The following is a 27,938-nucleotide window of genomic DNA, read 5'->3' as shown; positions in this document are numbered from 1 at the left end:
CTCTAAATAAAATGTCAGAATACTGAATACTGATAGTAAACATAATTTGCTATTGATATATTCCAATAATTATATAATGAGTGTTTTGTCAATTACAATTATAAAAACAATTTTTTTTTAGTTTATAAAAAATGCTGAATCAAAAGATTTAAATCGTCTTCAAATTAATATTAATTATCCATTGATTGTATAATATGTTATGAATTCTTTTACAACATAAAAAAGTCCTTACAATTTTTTAGTAAATGCTTCAAAAAGTACGACGTGGCAAATATCACAAACTCTTGATGGTTTTACGGACGACGTCAGATTGATCTTGTTATCGCTACATTTGTCACAAAAAATCTTGCCACAATTTCGACAATGATGCTGAAAATATAGAATTATATAGAGGGATAAAAATTAGAGTTGTATAGGTATTTATAACATGGAAATTTTTACAAGGACGCTATATTTGTTTTATTTGGATTCAAAAAGTTTCGTGTCATCACTAAAGATGGCACGAGGTTCGGATCCAGATCCGAAGTAACCAGGTATACTATAAGTAACCTTGTATTATATTAAAAGGTCAGAGATCCGAATCGTCCTCGGGTACTTGAAATTTGATGGATCTTAAAAAGATCCAAGGGATTTTTAAGATCTTAAAAATATTATATTATTTCTTAATAAAGATAGGCTGGGTATAGGATCCAGGTTCGAAGTACTTGGTTACGCTGTTGGTAAATTTTTACTATCCGAAATCTGGGATCAGAACAGCCTCTAGGTACTTGACCTTTAACGAATCTTAAAAAAAAAGTTCTTGAATAGCTTATAATATTGCTTAATAAAGTTAAGACGGGTCTTGCATCCCGATCCACATTACTTGGCTACGATATAAGTAAATTGGTATTATCCCAAGGTTAATAGAAATCCAAGGTTACACCCTCCATAACGCTTGATGTTTGACTTCCAACATGCTTTTTAATTGTGACGTCAAGGAGTATAGTATACTTTTACTTTTAATCATATCATTTTTGCATTATATGCTGTTAATATACCATTGATATAAGCTATGACGTCAAAATATATCTGTCTTGCCCAGCAGTTGGTATAGTACATCAAATTGAAAATTCTGGCAAGGCCAATATCATGATGGTAAACCTTGTATATCTATTAACTTTGTATTATCCAAAATCTGGGATCAGAACCAATTCTAAAGGCCCTTTAGGATATCTGTCCGTTCCCTAATATCAGTGCTCGAAAAAGTCCGAAATTTTAAAGCACCCTAAACAAGGATTAATTTTTACTAATAAAAAAAGGAGTAAATTATGTCAGTTTACAAATTGAATAAGTTTAAGTTATCTGTCAGTTTGTATTTTTAATGCACAAAACTACATAGTTTGTCATTATTCTAAAACTTATGTCTAATTAAAATATATATTATTATTCTTAAAAAAAATTAGCCAATAAGATTTTTCAAGTGACAGCTTTTATCTCCAATTAAAACGCATATTTAAGGACCGATACATTTTTAATGAAAAAACTGAAAGAGAGCCACCTTTCTCCGAAAACTATTAAACTCAATGGTACAACTTCCACACTCCTTGACTTCATTATCCTTTTGCCAAGTTTGTCCATAAATCAAGTCCTTTTCTTCTTTTAGGGTATCCATTTGAAGCTTAAAATGACTTAATTGTGCGCCAAGATCCTCCATAGTGGTTTCATTTTCAGAAACTTCTATTTTCAACTTTCTGTTCTCCTCACAAACTTTGTCATAGTCCTTTAATCGCTCTTTTAATTGAGTTAACTCCTTTGAAGAAGTGGTATGCTCTCTTTTGTACTTTTCAACCTCCGTTTGGAGATGTTTCTTGAGGTTCATTTCAATCTTTAAGTCCGCTCTGAGAGATTTGGAGTCTGCGTAGCTTCGATCCACTATGAGGTTTAAATTTGTGATTCTTTCCATTAGTGTTTTTTTCTCTTGTTCAGAATATTTAAATCTGGAAGAAAAGGATTAGATATTTATTATTTTTAATATGAAGAAATTTGGCCTTTGCTCCAGGATTTCAAAATACTTTTGCCCAAAGATTTTTCAGGGATTTGCACTAAAAAGAAATTACCGACGGAAAGAATATTCCCGTTGAAATTTTATTTTAGATTTTGTACAAGAATTATACAAGAATGAGAATAAAACTTTCAAAAAATTGTTTATTTATCAAAAATAGATATTTATTATAAAATGCTTTATTATGACTTATTTTATGGGTAAAAATTCTATAAATTTCTTAAATTTAGAAACCTTTCAACATCGATATATATGGCTTAAACTTATATTACTAATGTGTTCTTTTTGATAAAAATAAAGAAATATAGTCGGCTAAGAAAATAAACAGGAACATAAGCAGGAATTATTCACAAGCTGATCCTCAATTTTATGCTGAATCCAACAAAGGCTAACACTTATAACTTCACAAGGGCGTCCACAGGATTATATTCATGGGCTAGGGGAATTTTTTTACAAAAAAATAATTTAAAAATTAATTTTTTTAGAAAAAAGTTTCAAAAATTAAATTTCAAATGTTAAATTTTTTTCAAGTAGTTAATTTTTTCGAAAAAAATACACAGCTGCTCACAAAAAAATATTTTTTTTTGGAGAAAAAATTTAATTTTTCGAACAAAATTTGAAAAATTAATTTAAATTTTCTATTAAAAAGAAGAAATTCCTTAATTTTACGGGAGTGGGGGGGGGGACTACAGCCCTCCAGCCCACCCCCTGTGGACACTCTTGCTTCCAAACTATTCATCTATATTACCCTCCGTCGTTCCTGAGCGCACACACTCGTGGTTTCAGTTTATACTTCTTTTTTTTTAGCTCGTCCGTTTTTTTGTTTTGTTTTTGAGTTGGAAACCTGAAGAGGGATATTTTTTTTCATAAGCTGCTATCATTATTATTGACATTCCGAGGAGTGAACTTCCTTTTTTTTAACACATACAAGCTATGATTGATATATACAAAACTGGATTAAATATTTGCGAGTACTCATAAAAGACAAAGAGTAACTTTTAGGATTCTTTGAAGAGTTATAATTGTAAGCCCTTCTTGGAATCAGAGTAGAGATCAACATCGGAGTAATCATTGCCTATGCCCTTGTTTATTTCCTTCTCCCCTCGTCACAGTAGCTTGTAGCTGATCTAATGAAACGTCATAACAGCTAAGCTGCTCTACTCCAAAACATTCTTCAAATTGTCAGGGTTACCATGTTGATTGTCGGTTTCTTTTTTTTAAGATGCCCAACATGCTCCCAATTAGCATCACTACTTATATTTTCTCTCCTCAAGCATGATGAATAATGAAAACAATTTTAGAAAATTAAAAACACTGTTCAAGTCTCAACTTGTACAAGCAAATTGTACAAGTTGAAATTTCTTCGTATTAAAATTCATTTTTTAATTGCAACATTGAGGATTCTAATTACCAACTGTACATACAGCCTATCATATTATTTTAATCTATTAAAATTACATGGTTATCATGTATTTATGAGTAATATCACTCTGGGCATTTGAACTATATAATGTGCTATAAAATACTTATATTTTAGTAATTTTGAATGATTTAGTCAAAAATATCAGCTTTTAAAATATGGATCATCCATGGAATATTCAATTATTGCATGAGCCTCATGCCAAGTACTATAACTCCTTCCTCTAAAATTATCCATCTCATTTTTTGGTTGCAACTTGTACAAGTTCTAACTTGTAAAAAAATTGCAAAGACTTTGTGCAAAACATATACATATTATGCATTATTTCGTTCATTATTTCATTGAATGATACTTTTTTTCTAGGAAAAACAATTTTTAATAATTTTTTAAAATTACATTCTTTTAAAAATTATTTATTGCCTTTTTTTAAAAATGTATACAATTAAATCTGTATTATGTGGCCAGACAAGGGACATTGAATAGCCACCACTTTGTGGAAATTACCTCTTAATATATATTACAGAGGTATTGTAAGAATTTAAAAAAAATTGATAACTGAATATGACCGCTTAGGGTTATGACACGTTTAAAACAGGTGACAATTCGCTAAGGTTACAACAAAAAAATCACGTTTTGTTTCGTGGGACTGCAATCTACAGCGGTACGTATGGTGCTTTCCCAAAGGTAACCTAAAATCCGCCCGGCACATACATACATTCGTTAAATATCCAAAATTATATCGCTTGGGCGGGTAAGACTAGCTTAAATTTATAATTTTTCTACATAAAATTAACTACTTAAATTTCACTTTATTTATGTTTTTCTATCTCCTCCCAGAGTTCCCAGGGATCTTGAAGTTATAAGATTGGTTTCCCAGGATTTTGCTGAAAAACAATTATGGATGAAATAATGAATTCTTACCTGTCTTTTAGAACTTTTAGATCATCTTTATTTGTGATTTGGTCCGAATGAATATTGGACAATTGGTCCGATGCATTTTTCAATGAGATTTGGCAATCCTGTAAAAAGGAAAGGAGTCGATTAATTGGTTAATATATAAGGATTTGAGCATCACAAATGAGAGTTGACAGAAGGGTATAACTAATGGACGATCCTTCTGATATTAGAGAGTGTAGGAATGTACATTAGGTTTGTATATGGTTAGATTCAGAATGTGTTTGTTTCGAGGAGGATTAAATCGATCTTAATTAACAGGGGTGTCCGCAGGAATATATGAATATATTTTTTTTCTGAAAATAAATTTCAAATATTAAATTTTCTGAAAATAAATTTCAAATATTAAATTTTCTGAAAATAAATTTCAAATATTAAATTTTCTGAAAATAAATTTCAAATATTACATTTTTTATTGATAGCTAATATCAAAAATCAATAGCTATTTACAGAAAATTAAATTTTTTGGGAAAAAAAAAATGAAATTTCAATATAATTAAATATTTAATTGTCAGGTAAAAAGCAAAAAAATCCTTGATCGGGGAAGGGGCTACATCCCCTACAACCCACCCCCAGCGACGCCCTCGATTATGTACTGACAAGGTTATAGTCGTGATCCTTTTACCACTGAATGACTGGAGCAATGGATCACTTTCAATCCCTTGAACATATCAATTATAATTGACTAATTAATTGTTTAACTATATATTTGTAAAAGACCTTGATGTGTTTTTATGTTGATAATATTTATTACAAGGAGAGAGAAAATGATGAAATGAAGGGAAAATATGCTTTATTTTGCTCAAAAACAGCCTCTAATTGACTTTGGAAGCCCAAAAAAATATCATAAGAATATGCTTGGTTATTTTATAGGTCTAATTGCTAAATTCCAGACTGATTTGTTCCACTGTTTTGATTCCACGTGTGATAACACCAAAAAAAGACTTATTAATATATAGAAGATTTTACATATAATTTAAATAACATAATTGATTATATTTTAATAGTAAATATCAGGTCGATTTTTGTCGGAGCAATGGGCAAAGTGCCTTCTGGACTCTTCTCTATTGTCCTTATCGTTTTTCGTAGAGTTTGTAGGGTATAATTTAATAGTTCTACTTAATCTCTTTGACCAATACTCCATTGACCTAAATAATCTGCGACAAACGATACCGGCAATTGAGAATTGAGTTCCACCAAAAATCCACTATTTTATATAAAACCTGAAATAAATACAATTATGTTAATTAAGTAATGTGTTTGTTTGTTTTTTGTCTGTTTGTCGACGCCTAATAAATCCGAACAATGTCGGATACTCCCACTAGTAGTTCATAATTAATTCATTATATATCTTTGGCTTAGATCAAAAGTTTAAGTAGTCATTTTTTGTCAGTAATTAGATCTATTACTTGATTAATCATAATTATCCATATATTATTTAACAAATATTATTCAATAGTAGTAAATTATAACAAAAATAAATGGAAATTCTTTTTTTGAGAGGTTATAAGACAATATAAAGGACTGACCATTTCTAAATAAAAGTCTCTTTTAAAAAGGAAAAATTCATATTTCTTAAAATGTTATTCAATATGTATCCGATCTAATAAAAAAGGCCGTTTGAGAAAATAAAATTTTACTTATCCCTCTCTTTAAAAAAAGGTCGAAAAAAGACACGAAAAAAATATTCAATTTTACAAAAGGGAAAAAAGATCTGATTTTTTTTTCTCGAATAAAAATACAATATCTGTTGTTCCCCTAACAATGGGTCCCATTAAAATAAAAATAGATTTGTAAATGCGTACGGATGCTAAAATTTACTATTGACATATCCTATCAAAATCGGGTAACTCTTCCATTGCCTAACAGTTGATCAGCGTCCTTACCGTATACCGACCACCAAATATCCTTCAGAGCCACAATAATATGTGTCTTTATCTACATAAGTGCGCAGGTCTTTGCTAGTCTTCCCATAAATTGACTCCAGTTTGAGAAGCTGGATCCTTAATTTTGATTCTTATTATAGCGAGAACTTTCTTAGGTTACGGTTTGCCTTTGAAGGCAAATATCTTTTTGAGGCACAACTGATATTAATAATCTTTTCTCGGTCATTCCATGTAGGGGGGGGTTGAGTACAGGGTTGTTCAGATAAATCCGGTTAATCTTTAACTAGATCCTGAACAATAAGGAAAATATTTTACTCTGTTATTTCAATTTTAAAGTGTGAGGTTGAGCCTTAGTTTTGAGTTAGTTGTACAATTTTTAATTGAAAACAAGTATTTACGATGGAAGTGACCCAAAGGAACACCATCATTGAATTGGCTTGCGCATGACACAATGTAGGGTGCAGGATGAAAATGCTCGTGTACCCAAAGAGTACAATAGACAGCCACTGGAAGGAAGGGAGGGCATATAAGAGAAAAACTCACTCCCAGACTCTTCGTAGGTCTGAAACGGTCCGGGAAGGCATCTCCTGGGTCTCCGATTAACGATCTTGCCAAAAAGTGCTAAGTTAGCCATTTCTCCAAGGCCATAAGCTCTGCTCTGAGGATGAAGTCATTTAACCTCTTGAAAAGACATATTCTTACAGAGAAAATGAAGGCCAACCAGGCTGCCCATGGAAGAAAATTGCTGAACAATTCGACGTCCCTAATAGATATCGAGATCCATTAATTAATAAGATATATTGTGAAATGTAACTATTTATTTTTACATTTTAAGAAGAAAGATTAAATTTTAAAATAGTCTTAATTAAATCCCTTGCAGGCCTTAACGATGTAGGTATACTTGAGCTTAGTCCACTCCTTCTCGATGGAAGCGTCTAGAGACTGGACACTCATGTGATGAGTACCAAGTACCCTCTTCCAGACACACCTAGATAGAGTAGTCCAAGGGGTTCGCGTCTCGAGAGGAGGGTGTCCACATGTTGAGGTCTAAAAAGTCCAGAAAGTTGTTTCTCAGGAAGGCGCAATGACACGGAGCTCCGTCTCGAGTGAAAAAACAGTTGTCCCCGAACTTTTCTATGGCCCAAGGTAAGAATATCTTATCCATAAGTTTGATATAAGCATCTGCATTGAGCCACTCTTTATCTCGATAAAAATGGGAGTTCAGACTGCGCCTGTACTGGCCACAACGTCAAATACAATTGTGGAGGTGAATAAGTCCCTTGTACGATAAACAGAGGTACGGGTTCACCCGAACTCCTTCAATATGTCCATGGTGTACATGCCACGTGAGAGAAGCTCCAAAATTTAACGCCTTGGTTGCTCCATTTTTCTCGTTTTCGTTTGTTTTGTTTGAGTCGAAACTTTCCATAAGGAATCCTGAGTCACAAAACCTATCTTTTACGAACTTTGAAGACAATCGACGAATAAATTTCTGATTTATTATTTTTTAAATAAAGTGTACCACTATATAAGATGAACCCTGTACATAGATTTTACCTTCGGTTTCACCCTTCAATCTCATGCTAAGACATAATACAAAAACTTCAGAGCCCCTTAAGCAGGAAATTCCCATATACATATATATTTATGTACAAATAGGGACTGTCTGTTGTACAAGAATGGTGAATAGCCCAATATTCAATCAGAACTTGACAGGATCTGAATTTTTTAATCCTCATAGGATATCAAATTTTTGTTGGAAAATTCAATGTAATCCGTGTCATCATTTTCTTGTGAAATAAACTTTGTTTTGAGGTTGGAATTTTCACATTTCCTAATGTTTTCAGTCATAATTATCCTTTTAAAATCATATTGAGTCTTGCCCCAATTCAAGTGCCGTGGATCTGCAGACAAGTCGTGCTGGACATTAAACAGTCTATAATTAAGTTATTGATGACAAAAAGACATGAAAGATATGCAGTCATTATATGGTTTTTTAGTAGTAGTTGTGCATCTCTTGGGTGGTACTACAACTGGAGGATTTCAATTTAAACATCAGTGAATAATGAATAGTGATGTAAATTGAATTGGGGATCCACATCGGAGTCATTCTTGCTAATGTCTACTCATTTTCCCCCTCCTCCATTGTCACAACTGATTGTAGCTGACCGAATAAAACACCATAGTATCTATGCTACTCTCCTCTACCAGGTGGCCCAGTGAAATCTGAACGCTTACTTATTCAATAATTCATTAAGGTTGATAGATTGAAATTAATTCATATTTCGATACATTAAAACATAAAAAAATATTTACAAAACAAAACAAATCTGAGCTCTCTAGCTTACGTACAAGTCGAGAAAATGGCACTTGACCGTGATCGACGAATTTCCATTCGCACACTCCAAGAAATTGAGTGACTCCAGGACCACCCTCTACGCCGTCAGCAAGTCCGAAAAGTTCAAGAGGAAGAAGGACTCTGTCAAAAAGTCCAAACTTGTCCAAGATGAGTTAAAGAATACAGCCCAGGCCAATCCCCTCAAGTCCATGAGGCCTATGTAGGAGATCTCCGGGTTTTATACCAGACTGTCCAGAGAGCTATCAAAAAGAGGGTGGAAAGATACTTCTAAAGGCGGAGAGGCCATTTTTGACACCAACAATAAAAGAAACCCATCTCCTCTGTTGCAAAACTCTTTTGTAACTTTTGGTTGCTTGTCGAGAGGAAGGGCTGCAGTGTCTGTCAGCCAAACACCAAGTCCCTCAAACCCAATGTCAGCCAGCACTGGCACCCAAATACAGGGGACTATATTCATAGCTGATGCTATACCTTCTGTCACCAACTAGAAGGCATCATTGCCGCTAAGGGCGGCTACATTAATGATAAAGAGAGCTCAGACACACATCCATTTACAGTATTAATTTTGTTGATATTCTATTGTTAATAAAATAAATTATATCTTGTTGAAGTCCGAAAGTTTTAGATTTTAATGGAATACTCGGTATAGCAAATCTATATTTTTCATAAAATTGTTAAATTTACAACTTTAAGTGCTATGAGTAGTAGTAACCTTTAAACATTGATTAATAGGGATCAAATTGTATATTTCTTCACTTCTTATAATAACAAACCATTTCTACTTGGTCCGTCACACATTTCATTTTTTTTAATTATAAGAATCAGTTTGATATTTACCTATATAAATAATAATACAGACATTATTTGTCTTCTATTTAGTAAGTTTACAAATATATATTATAATGTGATGTAAATCACCACATTAATATCATATGTATTAGCCAATGTGTAAATTAATTATGACACAGTCCAAATAAAAATCATATTACATAATATTTGTATAAATATATAATATATGGATAATCAATTAATTATTTTGAGAAGGATAAGATAATTAAATAGACGATCAAATTCATTGCCTTTGAATATATATTAGAGCGATACTTACTTTTTAAATAATTATTTCTTTATGAACCCCTGGATATCCTTTGGAAAATCTATGGCAGAAACTTTTTAATACCACACATCATTACTTGTATTTTATGACGAAAACTTTTCTCCGAAATGAAAAAAAAAGGGACAAGGTCCAAAAGGATTTGCCAGTCAGCCAATTATTCCAACTATTTGAATCAAGGACGGTTTTGGAGAGGCTATAGCCCCCCCCAAAAAAAAAAAGGAGTTTTTGCTGTTTACTATAATTTTTTTCCTCGTTTCGACAAATCATGCAGAAAAACAAACAAAATTAATATTTGAAATTTTTTTCAAAAAATTTAATTTTTCAATTTTTTTTTTCCCCCAAAAATTAATTTTCCGTGAATGACTATGGATTTTTGAATATTTTTTTCCGAAAAAAAAAAAAATAGCATTTGAAGTTAATTTTTGATTATTTTTCCAAAAACAAAAATAGTATTTGAAGTTAATTTTTGAATTTTTTATCAAAAAAATAAATTTTTCTAATTATTTTTCTAAATAATTTAACTTTCTGTCAATAGCTATGGATTTTTTATATTTTTTTCAAAAAAAAAAATTTTTTTTTTTTTAGTGAATAGTTATTTATATTTTTTTCAAAAAATTTAAATGTTTTGATTTTTTTTAAATAAGCATCCTAAATATATATATATATAGTCTTGCGAAATTATATTCTTTAATAATGTGGGAAAAATAACTCATTCAAAATTCAACCAATCAACGTTCAGAACATTGATTGGGAGAAAAGAACCAGAATCAACGACAGCTGACAACAAAATACACAGTATATTTTTGTGTTTCCAATTTATATTCATTTTTGGTAGAGGTTGCGTTATTATTTTATAAGATAATTGTTTTTAAAATATAAACAATATAAAAAGATAATGGTTTACTTTAAAAAATATAGTTAATTTGAAGTTTGTGAAGTAGTTTGAATGTTATATTATAGCCAGAAATAAATAGTCATCTCCTAAAGCTTTTAATTTAAATTTCTTAAATGCAACGAATAGAATGATTATTTGAAGCATCAAACTATCATTTATATGATTTCCTGGATTTTAGATCGCAGATAGTCTGAAATTTGTATCATAATATTTTTAATCATTTAATCTCTACCATACATTAATTCAAATTTGAAATCGACATTTATGAGTTTCTGTTCTAAATATTTTGGGAAAACAAAAATATTTGAACAATTTTTGTTAACAAATCCCGTGGTTCACAAAGAAAACACCATTTAATAAAATAAGGATCCCCCTTGATAAATAGGTACTCACTATTACTTATGTCAATAGTTATTTGATTACAAATGGAACATCATTAATAATTAAAATCAATTACAAATAGTAGAAGATACAGAGACTAGCAGAAGTAGTCTGTCTTGAAATCTGTCACAGTGAAATAAATAAAATAAAAATTGGAGTTATATAGAATAGAAATAAAACACTTATAAGGGAAGCAAATAATTACTTATTCAAATCTGGATAAAATACCTTTAAAAAAAACATCCTCACGATTATAAAATCTCAAATAAAATGGGATATTATATTGGATAATTAATTGTGCGAGACACATTTAATTAGAATACTCTTACAAAATCAAATACATATATAATAATTAATTTATAATTACATAATATTACACTTAAATGAGAGAAAACAAAAGTTCTTAGTCAAAAGCTTCTCAATTCTTGAGATGTTCGAGGATACGGTTCATATCCTGCGTCTTGCTCTCCAATTTGGCAACTGCCTCTCCTTTCTGAGAGATTTCTTCCTTACACTCCTGGAAATAAAAGATCAAGGGGGGCACAAAGAGAAATTAGCCGTAACTCTCATAAAATGTGATTCAACTCAATTGACTAGATTATTTAGGTTCAGAGACTCTAAGGAAAAAGGAGACTAGCTATTCAATAGAGAAAAAATATAACCATGAATTCTGATCAGTGATCTCATCAGTACTTTAATTGTATCTCGCAACCTTTCCTTTAAAAAGAACAGAAAAAGGGCCCACAATCCGTTGGTAGTCAGCCAATTCTTTTCAATTCATAATTATTATCCAATAATTGTTCAGAATTATTCGCAGCTTAATAACCCTCGTGCAAATGCAATCAACCAACGTTCAGAACAATATTTAGCAGAAAAGAAGCAGACAAATCGATAAATGGAATTGACCAACCCCGAACCGAATTTGGGACTTTCCTTTCAAAGGAAAGGTTGCATGATACAATTCAAAATTGTTGACTGCTTAAGTTCATCTTTTGTATGACAAACCATTGCTAGGGAGGTTATTTTTGTAGAAAAAATTAATAATTTTATTTTCCTCGCTCTTTACAAAAGTTCCATCCCTAGTCATTGCTAGAAGCTATATACAAAGTATGTACGCAAGCAGGGGGGTGTTAAAAAAAGCGAATAGAAACTATAATGTCCATACATGAAAAGGAGAAGTATTTTTGTGTATGATTATTCTCGCCTATGTTCTTATTTAGAGTCTCTATAGATTTAGGTATGTAAGGATAATCATGATATACATTTACTCACCTGAAGCTTGGAATACATTTCCAAATTAATCCTCTTGATATCATCAAGCTGATCTCGAAGGGATATAATTGTGTCTTGCTTTTCGTGCACGTCTTTCTCTAGCAATTTCATCGCCATTTCCATTTCTTCACTGATGCGGACCTGTTATACATATATGGGGATTTATTAGCGTTCTAGTAAACCTCCCGTGGAAAATGGTAATTGGCCACGAGGATAATTACCATTCATTTACGAAAAATGGTAGGTTAGATAAAATACTTCAATAATCATATAAACATCGATTAATTAGTATCAAAAGAGTCAAGCATCGTTTCAAGGACGAACATAAGCATTTGCAGTCGCAGTCAATCCCACACTTTCAATAGGCCAAGGGCTTATTTTAAAAAAAAGTCCATCAAAATATGGTATAGCCTCATAAACGGCTACATAAGTTTATTTTGTCTTTATTATCAAAATATTGCTAATATTCTTTAAAATGAGAGTATTTTAAAAGAAATATTTTCTCGTTCTATGCTAAGGATTGGAAAAGTATATTTTAGTTAGTTCAATTTTAACCTTTTAAATGTAAGACTATGTACTAAAAAAATATTAGGTTTTGAAGGGAGTATTTGGCATAGAAATAAAATATTTTTTATCAATTTTTGCGCATGAAAATGCAATGTTATATCCTTTTGAAACTAATTAATCCACGTTTATTCAAGTATTATGTAATCTGAAATTTTTAGTAAACGACAGAGTTGGGAAAGGTATTTTTACTGCAAGTCCAAGTCGAGTCTCTAGTCAAGTCCTTGAATATTTCCATCGAGTCCCGTTCAAATCATGATAAACTAAAAGATACTTGAAAAAGTACTTTATTCCCAGTTAAAAAATTGAAAGGACTTGCGAGTCCAAGTCGAGTCGTTAATCCTAGCTTTAGAGTACAAGCCAAGTTTCAGGTTGTCTTTGATTATGCGGTCAAATTAAGTTGGAAGTCGTCAAAATATGGACTTGAGTCCAAATCCCAACTTCTAGTAATTGACTGGGAATTTTCCATGCACAAATATTATCATATGTAAGCAGGATTGAAGGATCTTAGAACTAACGGCTACATACCTGTAAATCCATCTTCTTTTGAAGATTCTCCTTCTGCAGGATTTCACTCTGAACACGTTTTTCCATTTCTTTGTACGTCTGTGGATTTATATTAATTGAATAATTATAATTAATTACGTATCATCTCATGTTCACCTTAGAATCAAATGAGATATCTACATGGGATATTTGCATTTCATTTTTATTCCCCTCGTCATTAGAGGAGTCAAGTAAAGTCATGCCCATAGTGGAGAGTAGTTTTTGGTTCTCTTCCTCGGCACAAAATAAAGAGTTTTTGCTGATGGCCAAGTCTTCTTTCATGAGTGCATTTGTAGCAGTGAGACTCTCTACTTTAGCTTCCAAATTAGCTACAGTGGCGTTCAAATGACGATTAAGCTCCTCAATATAATTCTTTTGATCAAGTACTGCGGATATTTTTTCGGGTTTCTTTCCATTATAGTTCTCAAGCCCTCCTTCGTCTTCGACAACTACTCCATCATCCTCATTTGGGGAATAGTCTTTTTTACTCCGGAGATAGAGTGAAAAGTCTATAACTCCTTGTTGGCTGTCTAGATCCTCTTCCTGGGCGAGATCATGTTATTTAGGAGTAGTCTTAATAAGGCGTAAGGTTATAATTACCTTTACACATAAATTACAGTCAACTACATTTAGGGACACTAAATGACCCATGACAATAATGGCTTCCTCAGATCGGAGTAGTGCTTGTGGATCGTAAAACTCAGACAAGTCCTCATCCCTAATTAAATTTTGATTTAAGTCAATAAGTATTTGAAAGTAATCTGACAATCTTTTCTGCATTAGAGCCAATCTTAACCAGGCTCTGGCTCGTCCAATTTGAGTTCTATGTTGATAATGAAGAAGAAACAAGGTTAGTTCATAATTAATGTATGGCTAAATTATAATAATTATTCTCATCATGAGCCTTTACCTGACGGTGGGAAGGTCTCTGACGGAGGCAGTAATATCTGCGGCCTCAATATCATGTTTCTCAACTAACTGTAGGATATCCCATAGTTCCTTCTTTGGTCCAAGGAGACCCTATGAAAAGTTACAAGGATGAAGAAGAGACTATATTTAAGTAGATATTTTACCTTTTTGGGCCTAAGTCCATGTCTTAGTACATGCTCAAGAACTATAAAAAAATGCTGAAGAGGAATATGATCCGAGTCCAGTTGTCTGCCAAAACGTAGACTCGAGTCAATAACTTCTTTTATCACAAGTTTGAGTATGTTGACAAGGTTACTTCTTTCAATAAGTATGGGATCACGATCTGCAAAATTGGATCATGATAATTGGCGCATTAAAATATGGATTAAACATATTTTATATTTGAGAACAAAAAGAAACACAAAAAACCACCTTTTGGGCCATGAATGGGATAAGTGGGATAGGTTGCAGAGATCTTTTCAAATTCTGGAGACTCAGAAGCAGATCTTGCTTTCCATGAACCATAGTAATAATTACGATAGCTTTCAATTACACCACCAGGGGATGATAAATTTGAGGAGAAAACTCCTGGGGAGTGTTTCTGATAAATTGGATCATCCTTCCTTTCCAATTCCTTCAGACAAAGCCATTCCCCATCAACAGACACTCTAAAATTGCAGAGATAAATGGTTTCTTCACTAGCCACATGCTGTAATAAATTAAGAGGATGGGGGAAAGAAGAAACGAATTTAGTTTTTGATATTTCAAGAAAGAAAAAAACATTTGAAAAAACTAGTGAAAAAATATATCCTTTCCTTGAAGGTGGGGATATTCTCATCCTGTTGTTCCTTGTTCATTTTTCTATCAAACATTATAATACCAAGAGTCAAATCAGTGAGATATGGAGAGGAGAACCATTTCTTTAAAGTCGAAATAAAGAAATGATAAAGATGATGACGTCAAATAATACACGAATAAAACTAAACTTATATGTCCATCAGTTATTTTGCAATACAACGGATGGCAGGGGGCTCCTTACCCAAAAGTGTCTATCTTTGCTCTAAAAAGAGGTTCAACGCGCATGTGTCGTTTTAGAAAGCAAATATATTAATATTAAAAAAAGAGGGGACTGATGCATTTATCTATGTCACGTCATTATCCAACTTTGTATCTCGAAACCTTTCCTACAAAAAGAAACAAAGAGTCCAAAATCAGTCGATACTTAGCCGATTCCTCCCAACTATTGAATTATATATAGTTAATAATTGTTGGGAATTGATCAAGGCTTAACAATTTTTTTAATGAAATTCAACCTAATAACACCGTTTACAACATTGATAACGGGAAATAACACATAAAATCAAGGGCTTACATCAAAATACAGTGTACCTTTGTGTGATGGTGAGGTAAATCTGTGATGTATGTATATAATTTATAGGCAGATAATAACAGCTCACAATCTCAAATGGCATTGAGCTAAGACTTTGGATTAGCTCTGATGGAGAAAAAAAATATTTTGAAGTGAAATAAAATGAAAAAGACTGATGATGTCAGGATACTAATATGAATACAAATTAAATTGATATTGGTATTTCGATACTTTTCGTAACTTTTTTTACTAATACTAATTACATAAGTTTAATTAATTCAACTTTTAATTTGGTGATTGTTTTTAAGGTACAAAATGACTCTGAACGATCATAGTCTCAAATTATCATAATCCTGGATATTTCAGAATTCAGATGACTGAGGTCAATCTTGGATTCTGCCCTCAAAGATAAATTCCTTTTTTGGCTTGAATTCATTTGCACAAAATGAGTATCGTCCCCCTGTGTAATCATATATAAAATAAACAATTATGAATAATTACCCCGCCATCTACTACGAGAAACTGAGGGGTCCAAGGGGGCTATAGCCTCCTCACTCTTTGAGAATTACAATAATCATATAATGAGGGGGGGGGAAGATTTATATGGTTCATTATAGTTGTTGGCCTCCCCACTTTCATAAAGAGTGTCCCTTCATCACTGGCTCGGCTCAAGCCATTGACGTAGTAGTTATTGAACACGTAGTTCCCTTTACTGTACCTGAAAACCTTTCTTTCAAAAAGAAAGTGGAGAAAAGGTTCCAAACCAGTTGGAAAAGTACATTATGAGCTTACATAGTATTAATAATAGTTCAGAATTCCTCACGGGCTAACAAGAGACCATTCAAATTCAATCAATCAACGTTCAGAACATAATGATAAAGGGGGGAAGCAGAAACATCGACAGCTGACAACAAACTACAGTGTAATTTTTTGAGGTAATACCGTCTGGAGCCTCCAAAGTTATAAACAAGTTGGTAAAGTGCTCGATTTATATCCAAATATAGTTGGCTATGAGAATACTTTTTTGGTAGCAGATATTGGATGTTACCCTATAGCTAACGAATAAAAAAAGTCGACTAGCACATCTCTAATGCACAAGCAGTAATTATATTTATTTCACAGATAAATTCATTATTTCAGAATTCTAATTGTGTTAACAAAATATTAACTAATATATATCCAACTTTTTGAACAATCCAATCCCTTAAATTAATTTTTCTTTTCAATTTCTTTTTAATTAAGTCTTGCCTAGAATGCAATAACAAGCTTGAAATACACCATGATGACGCAAAAGGAAAGCCAAAAATCATGTGATTATTACCGGACTCATCATCAGGTGTTCATAATTTGTCTCTATGACAACCAAATGTTTACAAATACCAAAACACTATGGCTGATATAGGCAGTCGGAGTGAAGGTATATAATTTTACAGGACAGAAGTAGAAAGTTCATGGGAATAACCCAGGAAATACATAGTACCTTTTTCATGCCTCCTTCCCTCCCCGAAAGGCACATCACTATATACAGAGGTGTAGAAAGTATGTCCTAGAAAGAGGGAGTGGTTTTTTTAAATATTTTCCACAGCTTTTGTCATTATTATTTAATTCTTGAAGACAGAACATATAAGTAATAAGTAATAACTAAAGAAGAGACCCAAGTAAAACGAAAAATAATTGTTTGGCAATTACAAAAGGAAAAACGGTTGTTTCGTGTGCTCTTTTTTCTTCATTTTTTAATAGGTCGTTGTAGTGTTAACTTCTCCTGCCGATGTAAGGATTCTCACCTATCTTTGGTGTAAATTGTTTAAAAATGCATAATAGAATAAATATATTTGAATAGAAATATATTTAATTCATATTTTCCCTAAACTAATGATATTTTAAATGTAGAAGGGTCTCCTTAAAGCTTTAAACCAAGTAGCGAAACGAGCACGAAAACAATAAACATGTGAAAAAAGGTCTTGGTCCGAATTTGCTTTTTTTATCCACCAGGGAGATTATTTCTATAGTAACAACTCTAGCTATAAACTAAAATGTATTTGCGTATTAATTAAAATAGCTATATTTGAGTTAAAACTGAATATATTCAAATTCTAGTAATAATAAATAGCTATTAACTTTAGTTTATTTATTTTAGTAATACATTATGAGAGGTGATAAGTTGAATGTTTGGGAGTCTTCCTAGAAAGATCGGCCTTGACAGCTATGCATCTCGTCCTTCCAGGAGCGGATAAGCTTTAAACCATATCAAGCGTAGTTATAGAGAATAACTCTGCTTGTCAATTGACCCCTACAAGTACTGTATGGCTTTGCTTTGCACTACCGGATGAAACCTACTGGAATATTAGTCTAAATGTTCTCCATTTTTTGGATTAGTTCAATTCTAAAATTAATCATACTCCTCCAAAATATAGAACTGAGAATGTTCGACTAAGTCACCGACAATCAGGAACATAGCCTTACAATGCTTGCAGTTGAAATTATTGAAAGAGATTGAGTTCGACGAAGCTTTTTCCTTCCCTTCAAAATGAGTCTTCGCATGATCAAAAAATTTGTCTGCTCCATTGAAGGACAGATTGCAGACCTTACAGATTAAAACATACAAATACTCCAAAAGAGTATTCTTGTCAGCTGACATAATTTATTTATAATTTAAAAGTAACATAATTAACTAAATATATAACTATTTAAATACTAGAATATGATATAATATAATATATTGATAAACAAGAAACACATGTTACCGTCGTCAGTAAAAATAAATGAGTTAATTCATAGGAAAAGCGACATCTAGCGAAAAAATATGAAAAATACTGACCAAACTATTTTCTCAGGCTAACGGTCGCGTTTCGCTACTTGGTTTAAAGCTTTAGTTCTACTCTTTATAGAAGTTAATTCATTTCCTCCCCTTCCCCCCTTAAAATCATATAATAGAAAACTGATATTAAAAAGGGTCTTAATTCAGTAAACCATATGTCTCATTCCATACTTCTCCTCACCCTCTTACAAAAATTCCATCTTAGTAATAACTAGTGCGTGTACTCATGAAAGACGAAGGGTAACAATGAGGGTTTGCTCGGGATTTGTACGTCCCAGTAGGGCTCGGAGTAGAATTGAGGATCGACATTACAGTAGCTCTAGTTAGATTTGTGTTTATTTCCTTCATCGTTGGCTGCTTGCAGCTGATGTAATAGAACATCATGACAGCTAAGCTACTCCCCTTCCAAACATTCTTCAAATTGTCATGATTACCAGGTTCATTTCGGGTTTCTTTTATTTTTAGATAGCGACAGGGCATGCTTTATAGATATATTCGAAATAAAGTTTATTTCTGCAACTTTTAATAAAAAATATTTTTGTACATTTGAAATAATTACTATGGATTCAATACAATCTAGCGGTTTCGTAGTTTATAAGCTGAAATGTCGTTTTAGAAAAAGAAAGATAAATACAAGGTTATATACAAGTTGCAACGTCTGTACAAGTTGTCTAGCAGTTTTTCATAAATAAAATACAGCTACTACGTCCCGTAATTGTATCTATATCCAAGAAAGGACATTCAAAATTCTAGAGAGGGGTCAGAGTCGTGATTAGCAAAGATTCAAATAATATTAATGTCAGTATGGTAAAAGAAAAAAACGAAAATAACATGGCAACCCTGTCAATTGCCTTAATGTTTTGCTAAGCTGTCATGACGTTTCATTAAATTAGCTACAAGGAGCTGTGACGAGAGGAGAAAGGAAATAAGCAAAGTATAGGAATGTAACAAATTCTAAAAAAATCAAAATATGAATCTGAAAATGGGCATAAATACCTCCATTATTAAGATCCATTGTCTATAAACTGAGAAATCAGAAAATTAATGGTCGAAAAATAAACCGTCTTCCCCTTTAATCGAACGTACTAAGAACTGGTTTCTTAGGACTGACGTATTAGATATGACGCACGGACTTTGTTGATTATTATGGCAATCAAATTATGTCTATTTTCATTTAAAACTGTCGTAGGTTCAATCACTGAATATACACTCTCCTAGATGTGAATTGTACGATGTTCAATAACCAAAAAAGAATGAGCAAAACCCAAACATATCACTCCTCTCATAATTTATTAGCGTCTACAAACTTCTTCATCTTATAAAAACTGATTCCGTGTATTAATTTATATATTTTTTTACTAATGACTAGATAATGTTCCAGGTTTCGTAGGTTTAAAGAAATATATATATATTAATTAGAAAGGTCATTTTTACCCCAAAACCCGAAGCCAATTTGAAGATAAATAAATAGTCCTATTATTTATTAGCGACAACAAATTTCTTCATTTCATAAAAATTGATTTCGTCAATCAACTTTTATATTTTTTTCAGGAATGAATAGAAAAATGTTCAATCTTCTTTTGGTGTTTTTAAAATTTTTCTTTGTCAACTGGAAGGGAGGATTTTTTGCCCGAAACTGCCACGCAAATCTGCAGTTCATTACAATCTTTATTTATTAGCGACTACAAATTGCTTCGTCTCATAAAAACTGATTATGTCTATCAATTTATATATTTTTTACCCTAATGAATAGAAAAATGTTCAAGCTTCCTGAAATTTAAAAAAAATTCTCTATTCATTTTTGGACCAAAAAAAGTGGAAGCCAATTGGGGTGTCATTTGAAGTTATTAAATAAAGCTGTATATTGCGACTTTTTCTTGAATTTTTGCAAAGCCAAAATAGTTTAAACCCTCTAGAACATTATTTTGGTAAATTTTTTGTGATGTCTTTAAGAAAAAGTCATCAATATATAATTTAAAAGAAGTATATATTTATGGCGTTTTATGCGCCACGAAACTTCTTATCGATCAGTTGTTCAAGAAACTTAATACGTGAGGGCGAAAAAAGATTAGAACATCCTAGAATACATAACATACCTAGACAAAGGGACTCTTTTATCTGCAGATCCACGGAGACTATCGCAGCAACAATTAAGAGGATTTTAAACAGAAATGAGGCTATAGAACAGTAGAAAATGTGAAAAATCCAAGTTTATATCAATAGAAACCCCACGAAGTAATTTCAATTTTTGAAAGAAACTCTACTTCCTCCTTATGTTTTCAATTTGAGATCCTCTCAGGGTTTGATGGATAAGGAGCCCCCTAGTGGCTATTTTGTACATCAAACAGTTCCTATAGGCAAGAATTACTTCTATGTCGATCCTCAATTCTACTCCGAGTAGAAAAAGGGGACCTACACTTAAAGCTCAACAACAAATCCTCTGAGCTCACCAACTGGTGATTATTTTTAAGAATACTAGAATAATGATGGCAGCCTTACTAAATATAAAATTATTTTGAGGTAGCGATTACAAAAATAGCACAAAATTCATATATTCATATAACTTCTAGTTATTAGAATTTTTATTTTTAAGAAGTAGAAGGTCATCAGCACAGAAATTTCAAGTTTCTTTGTACTTTCGTGCGATGATATTTATATTTTTAATTTTAAAATTTTGAATTGATTTTTTCACGGAAAAAAATATACATTTGACAATACATTTCACAGACTAGTTAAATTCTATTGTACAAAAATTTAACGTGTCCTTGGACGATTTAAAAATAAACAATTGTTAAGCACAATAATCGAATATGTGGTATTTAATATAACATTAACAGGCTTGGATATTGTGTGGACAACGAGCGTCGTTCTTGCTTACCGTTCATTTTTGGGCATTTGATCCCCTGAACGGAAAAAATTGAACGACTATACGGTGAAAAATCTTTTAACGACGTTTGTTTTCTTTTTTCCATATTTATTGTTCAAAAAGGACATCTTTTATCTCAAAATCAAAGATAAATAACCAAGTGGCGAAGAGATGACGAGTGATCAGTTTTTATACTTTTTACTTTCTTGGGAAGGTTCTATTGATGGAGTATTTATTAGTCAACTTAGGCTCAAATGAGCTAATTAACTAAAACAACCTATTTGGAACTTAGAGTCAGTCTTATAAAGAAGGATATATCACCTCTGTTGGAGAACTTAAGAGGGGTTACGGAGTAGGGGTAGAAGTTTCCACTAGAAACATGATTGACTAAGAATTTGGCCCACTTGCTCTAATTTTCATGGTAATTCGTACGGCCGAATCTAAAAGAATCCAAGATTTCTTAATTCGAAGAAAAATAAAGACGGTACCTCCAAATTTAGTAAAGAGAGGACTGGAAAAGCTCAGTGATATTTCACAGGAAATATGTCCTCAAATCATTCATACCAGCTCTTGTACAACTTTACAGCAAAAATGGTTCCGATATAGACTTGCAACCATTTTACTTGTCTCTATTACCAAGATAGGAAAATCAAAATTTGCCTAATTTTATATTCAACTGTAACCCTTGCATAGCAAATGTTTGTCTATTGAATTAAATGGATAGCTTCCAAGATTAATAGAAATAAAAGGTTATACTATACAACACTTTTTTCCGAATGATGTTTAACTTCCACAACACTTTTCAATAGTGACGTCATCGGGAATAATTGTTACTTAGAGTACCCAAATGTCACCCTACATGACTATTACTGATAGATTGCCAATGTTATTGTCAATGACGTCAAAATTTGTCTGTCCTGCCTAGCAGTCGGTACGATACATAAAATTGAAAATTCTAGAAAGCCCAATTACATGATGGCCTTAACTTGTATTTCTATTAACCTTAGATATCTTCTAGTTTTTCATCGAATTATAAATTATGTTGATCATTTAAAATAGTTTTATATAACTTAATTCTCTTTTGTACTATGTAGTCGGATGGATATATTTATTTAATAAAAAAACTATATAAAGACATCCAAATCGGTTTTTTTATTTTATTTTTTTGCTAGCGAAAGTATTCTATCTTTGGTGCAGTATTAAAATACAATGGAAACTTTCCGTCCGACATTTTGAACAGATACAAGTTTTGACATACTTGATTATGTCATTCTCTTGTTCTTCTTTACTATTCCGAATGTGGATTCATTAGTTTCATGCACGTTCCTGAAGATCCTTCTTTTTTGTTCCACCTTAAGCAAGATAATTGCGATTGAAATTCTTTTAATCACCTATTTCCATGGATGATCTTGATTTGGGTTCAAAATGATGATGGAAAATTATAAGAGGTGGGCATTCCACTAATAACTTCCGGTAATCCGCTAATTAGTGGACAAAGAAAAAATTAGCGGATTAGTGATTAACAGAATACCAAAATTGATGGAATGTTAATCCCATTATTTACTTCTTACTTACTTAGAGATCTACTGTTTTGAAGATTTGATATTTGAGCCTATAGTTTCAGTAACGCTTTGAGTTTTCCAATTTTCAAATGGATAGATTTATAAACCCGTTGTCTCTGTCATATAGCCCTGATAGCTTCATTTCTAGGAGGTCAAGTGAAGAATAAGTTCAATGACTAACACTCTTAGCCTGGAAGACAGACAACCCGACCAAGACAATGTGCCCCGATCTTTTTCCACTTCAAAAATTACTCATAATTTCTCCCTTGTTGAGAAACACACAGACCTAGAGAGCTTCCTTGGTAATCAGCAGATAATTTGACAGACATTTGCATTAAAATAGTGTAATTAGTAGAATAAGGTTAGCAGATTAGTGTTGGCTTCTGATAGAGTTGGTTAGAATAACTTCTTACATGGGTTGGGGTAATCTGTCATGAAGGATTATCTAAACCCCTTTGCAAGGAACAAATTTGTATAACTAACGCTTTTATAAACGACATGCCGGGTGGAAACTTGAAATTTACAAACTTAGAAAGAAAATACCCAGCCAATCTTTAATGATACATGTAACAAAAACCTTTATAAATCTTTTTCAGATACATTAATTTATTTTATTCGGCCCCCTTAGCATCATAGATGGCTACAAGCCTCTTGTGAAAAGATTAGCAAGTACTGCAAATTAAGTTCTTATCCATGGCAGCCCACTCCTCGTCGACGGAGGCCTTCATGGCTTCAACGTTTTGGGTGACATATGCTACAGACTCTTCTCAATGTGCGGTCAGTAAGAAAAGTGGAGGGTGATTGACATCTAGACTATGTGGTAGCCACATTCTCTTTTCTGATAAAGCAATGTTGTTAGCTAAGAAGGCCTGTGTATTTTTGGCAGTCTGAATATACAACGTCTCGGAAATTTTCTTGGATCCAGGGAAGCAGTTTGGTCTTGAAAACGTCGATGTACATGGCTGCTATGAGTCTGTAACCCTCCAGGAAAAAGATCCGCTCCTTCTTGATGCCGTCCTTGAGAGCATCCACATTAATGATGGGTTTTTCCCCGGACCCCTCCTAACATTGTAGATTGTCTTACAAACTAATCCCAACAGCCTGGCCAACTCTGTTGGAGTGTGCCCCACACGAAGGACAGTTGATTTCGAAAACATATTTATGTCACTTATACCATTTGTATTCATATTTCTAGGGTAATTTGAGATACTTAAGGTTAACTCTAGTTTAAAGCCGTTAGTTTAGTTAGAAGGTTTAATTTGAAGCCGATATGGCCTTCCAGATAAAATCTATTCATTTCTATTTTTTTTTTTTCGTTGTGACGATGAATTTTAAATACTTTAATTTTCAATTTCCAAGGATTAATTAGAATAATTCCTGGTAGAAATGAACAATAATTAATTTGTCGAAATTAAAAATGTAATTCAGAGTCAATTGGAAGATAAATCATTTATACTTTTGACAAACAACACAACATACAAAATACATTCTTATCCATGAGTAAAAATGTGTTACAAATTTAATAAATTTAGCTTCTGTTGATCATTTAAAATCTTATTATATTTATTGTCTTCTACATAACGAGTCAAAACTTGATTCGAATCTGTGAATAGCTTTGGAGATAAAAAAGGAGAGTAGAGGTTAACCATCAAAACAATTCACGTATATGTTTGTTTTTTATACGTCATTTAGATAGGATAATGTAAAATTAATTAACTTAGCAAAATATAATATTTTAATTATCAAATTATAATAATTTATTCCTCAATCTATACACTTATCTGTATGAAACCGACATTAAGTCACATTCACTTCAAATTATACTATATATAGTCCATTAGTAGTTTATAAATAGTGATGAAAATCGTGTGTATTTTGGGCGTGTTAAAAAAAGAAACCGAAAATCAACATGGTCACCCTGAAAATTTGATGAGTGGTTTGGAGGAGAGGAGCTTAACTGCACTTAAATCAGCTGTGACAAGGGAGAAGGCAATAAACAAGGACATTGGAAAAAATTACTCGAACGTCGATACTCAATTCTATTCTGAGTCCAAGGAGGACTTACAATAATAACTCCTCAACAAATCCTCAGGGTTACGCTCCGTCTTTTATGACCACAAATAAATGTTCAGTCAAGTTTTGAATATAGCTGGCTACGAGTGTTGTGTCAGTACTTATTTAGGACTGAAGACTGCAGTCTTGTCCAGTTGAGTCTTGGTCCGGCCCAATACAGTCCATCATATCACTGTCAGTCCTAAAATTATAATGTTCGATGACGTACCTCAAATATATTTCTTCTTTTTTAATCAGTTCTTGAGTACTGACAGTCCACAGGACCGGTCTTAAGACTGGACTGTGCCGAATAAAAGGAATGAAACGACATTAATGAAAACAGCTGAACAAAATTCATTCTTCAGATCCGGGCTGCGCAGTCGGTGCCTTTTTCGGTGGATTCGTAGTTGGAAAATGTATACAGACTTATTTATGTATAGTCTAAGGCATACATTGAGTGTAATTTTGTTGTTGTTTTTTTTCTGAATGGTTATAAATTATAGGTATTAAGTACTATTAGTCACGATCCATGAAAAATGAGATACATTTTTAAATGAAAATTTGAAAAGCCTCTTAAAAATATAAAACTTTTAAACCTGTAATTAAATTATATATCGACACAATTTGGGAAATAGTCCTTCAAAAAAACAACTTTCATTAATCAATGCCCATACTTTAATTTTCCAAAAAAAAGTAATGTAATATTTAAGTTAACATTAACTTTTGAAGACCTAACTGGACTTTTTTTTTTTTAAATGGTCACAAATTAAATATTTTTCTTTTTTTTTTTAAATTAATTTATCTTCTAAAAAAAGAAGTTGGGATCGAATCAAGGCCAAATTTTACAACGATCTCGAATTTGGACAGAATTAGTTAAAATTATAAGTTGGAATTAATTTCCTTTCTCAGTAAGGGCTAAGACTTCTAGACCAAAACACAAGACTACTTGCTATATTGTATACATACAAAGCATATAAAGCCGTAATTAATCAAATTTCCATAGCATAATCATCATATAATAATCATATAGCTCTCTACGGAAAATATTAAATAAAATTGATTCATTATTATATAACTAATTTGATATGATTTAGAACAAGAAAAGGAAGTGAGATTTTCTAACAATAAATATAACCGAATAACAAAGTATAAAAAGTATTATGATTTATGAACTAATTGCAGTCTTGTTCGCCATAGGAACAAACATCCTACTGATTAGTCCATTGAGTTTGTTTTTCTGACTAACAGTATGTGGTATAACTATTTATACGATATACTATAGGAAGTAGATCTAGTTTGCTTCTAGTTGATAAATATAACAGTATAACTATAATATTAATTTGTAGATTATATTACAAGTATCTACGATATATGCAAACCCTCAGCATAAAAGGAAGCTATCCCCTTGACTAGTTCAATATTTCTCAATCATGGGGCTGAGGCTCATCATTTGGCCGTGAATGTAAGCAATTGGGCATTAAGAATAATAAATTCTGCTCTCGTATCTTGCAAGGGCCGCAGTATATAAACCTAGTTATCAAATGAGGCCTCCTTGACATTATCAAACTGGAAGTCACACTTTTCTGTCGTAAAGTGTACATGGTACTACCGTATGATTGGAACGCGGAACAGAACGGAAAACATGGCTGAACGAAACAAAAAAACGGAAGATAAAAATCATCGATGATTTGCATAAAACAGGATCACATCAAACATTGCTTACCTCGAAATAGAGAATTTCAAAAATACAAATAAACAGGGGCGTCCGCAGGATTATATATTTTTTTTATTGGGGGGGGGGCTTAGTCTTTGGATTTTTTTTTGCAAAACAATGAAAAATTAAATTTTTTTCAAAAAAATCCATAGCTATTCCGATAAAATTAAAATTTTTTGGAAAAAAATTTCAAACAACTATAGCTGCTCACAAAAAATGAAATTTTTGGGAAAAAAATTCGAAAATTAAATTTCAAATATTAAATTTTTCGGAGAAAAATTTAATATTTGAAATTACTTTGGGAGGACTACAGCCGCGCCGAAAACCCTCCCCCTGCGTACGCCCCTAGTATCCAAAAATTGTGTTTTTTTATATACTTCGGATATAAGAAAAATCCGGATATAGTCAACTTTTCATCTGAAAATATCAGTTTCTTTTATCAGGATTTGACTGGTTTAATAAATTATGATAACGGTCACTTCATAAATTTATAATAAAAAAAGTCATCCGACGGGATTTAAAAAGGGGACATGTCCTGGCAAAAGAGAACGGTTGGTCAATCTAAATAAATTATCAAATATCTAATATTAACAATAAATTAATTTAATTAGATACAAACATCATTACAAAACTACCTATTATTCATTATAATTTATACGGCATATATCCCTAATTTTTTTAGAGTCTACACACAATTAAGGCACTACTAAGATTAACAACATTTAATATATTAAAATGACATAATAATGACATTCAGGAGCTTACCTTTAAATTTCCGAATCTTTTCGTTGGGATTCCATGTGGTAAAGAGATTAGAAATACTAGAAGAAGGAAACTCTTCCGAGACGTTATTATTCGTTGTTGATGAGGATGTTGCTGACTGAGGAGGATAGAGAAGATCCTGGGACAAAGAAGACCAGGAACGAAACCAATCAAATGTCTTTTTGTGACTAGTATTCGGTGGAGCACTCAATGGAACATCTTGATCCATTTTCAGAGCAAAAAACTCCCTTGGAAAATGATAAAAAACTATCTTATATACACTGTTTATATATGTGACGTCACAAACTATGTCCTATATTTTTCTCTCTACCATTTGATTATTTGTGTTTAAAAGTGCTTTTCTAATGGCAATATTGCTTTAGAGGCGTATGTACAACTTAACATCCAAATGGGAGCTCTGTTTTACTTCGTAGATATTGTAATACTTGTTACT

At 32.1% G+C, this 27,938-nt stretch overlaps 1 protein-coding gene across 1 annotated transcript; it reads right to left on the bottom strand.

The window, feature by feature from the left end:
* Positions 1-30: 30 nt before the first annotated feature.
* On the bottom strand, positions 31-27,903 carry LOC121116156 (RUN and FYVE domain-containing protein 2). Its single transcript, XM_040710392.2, has 10 exons — positions 27,488-27,903; positions 14,506-14,684; positions 14,343-14,452; positions 14,033-14,255; positions 13,550-13,975; positions 13,415-13,492; positions 12,323-12,463; positions 4,383-4,480; positions 1,538-1,976; positions 31-369 (listed from the first exon to the last, which is right to left on the bottom strand). Exons 1-10 carry the CDS (start codon positions 27,711-27,713, stop codon positions 229-231), a joined length of 2,061 nt encoding a protein of 686 aa, XP_040566326.1. The 5' UTR covers positions 27,714-27,903; the 3' UTR covers positions 31-228.
* Between the last annotated feature and the right edge of the window lie 35 nt (positions 27,904-27,938).

This window comes from Lepeophtheirus salmonis, chromosome 4 (assembly GCF_016086655.4).
Source record: "Lepeophtheirus salmonis chromosome 4, UVic_Lsal_1.4, whole genome shotgun sequence".
Classification (NCBI taxonomy): Eukaryota; Metazoa; Arthropoda; class Copepoda; order Siphonostomatoida; family Caligidae; genus Lepeophtheirus; species Lepeophtheirus salmonis.
This window is presented reverse-complemented; position numbering and strand designations above follow the sequence as displayed.

Bases quoted from the DNA above. Each gene is read 5' to 3' on its own strand.
- LOC121116156 (XM_040710392.2), bottom strand. From the start codon at position 27,713: ATGGATCAAGATGTTCCATTGAGTGCTCCACCGAATACTAGTCACAAA. The intron at 4,481-12,322 runs GTGAGTAAATGT...TCCTTTTTACAG, and splicing joins AAATGTATTCCAAGCTTCAG to GATTGCCAAATCTCATTGAA. The intron at 1,977-4,382 runs GTAAGAATTCAT...CTTTTCTTCCAG, and splicing joins CTAAAAGTTCTAAAAGACAG to ATTTAAATATTCTGAACAAG.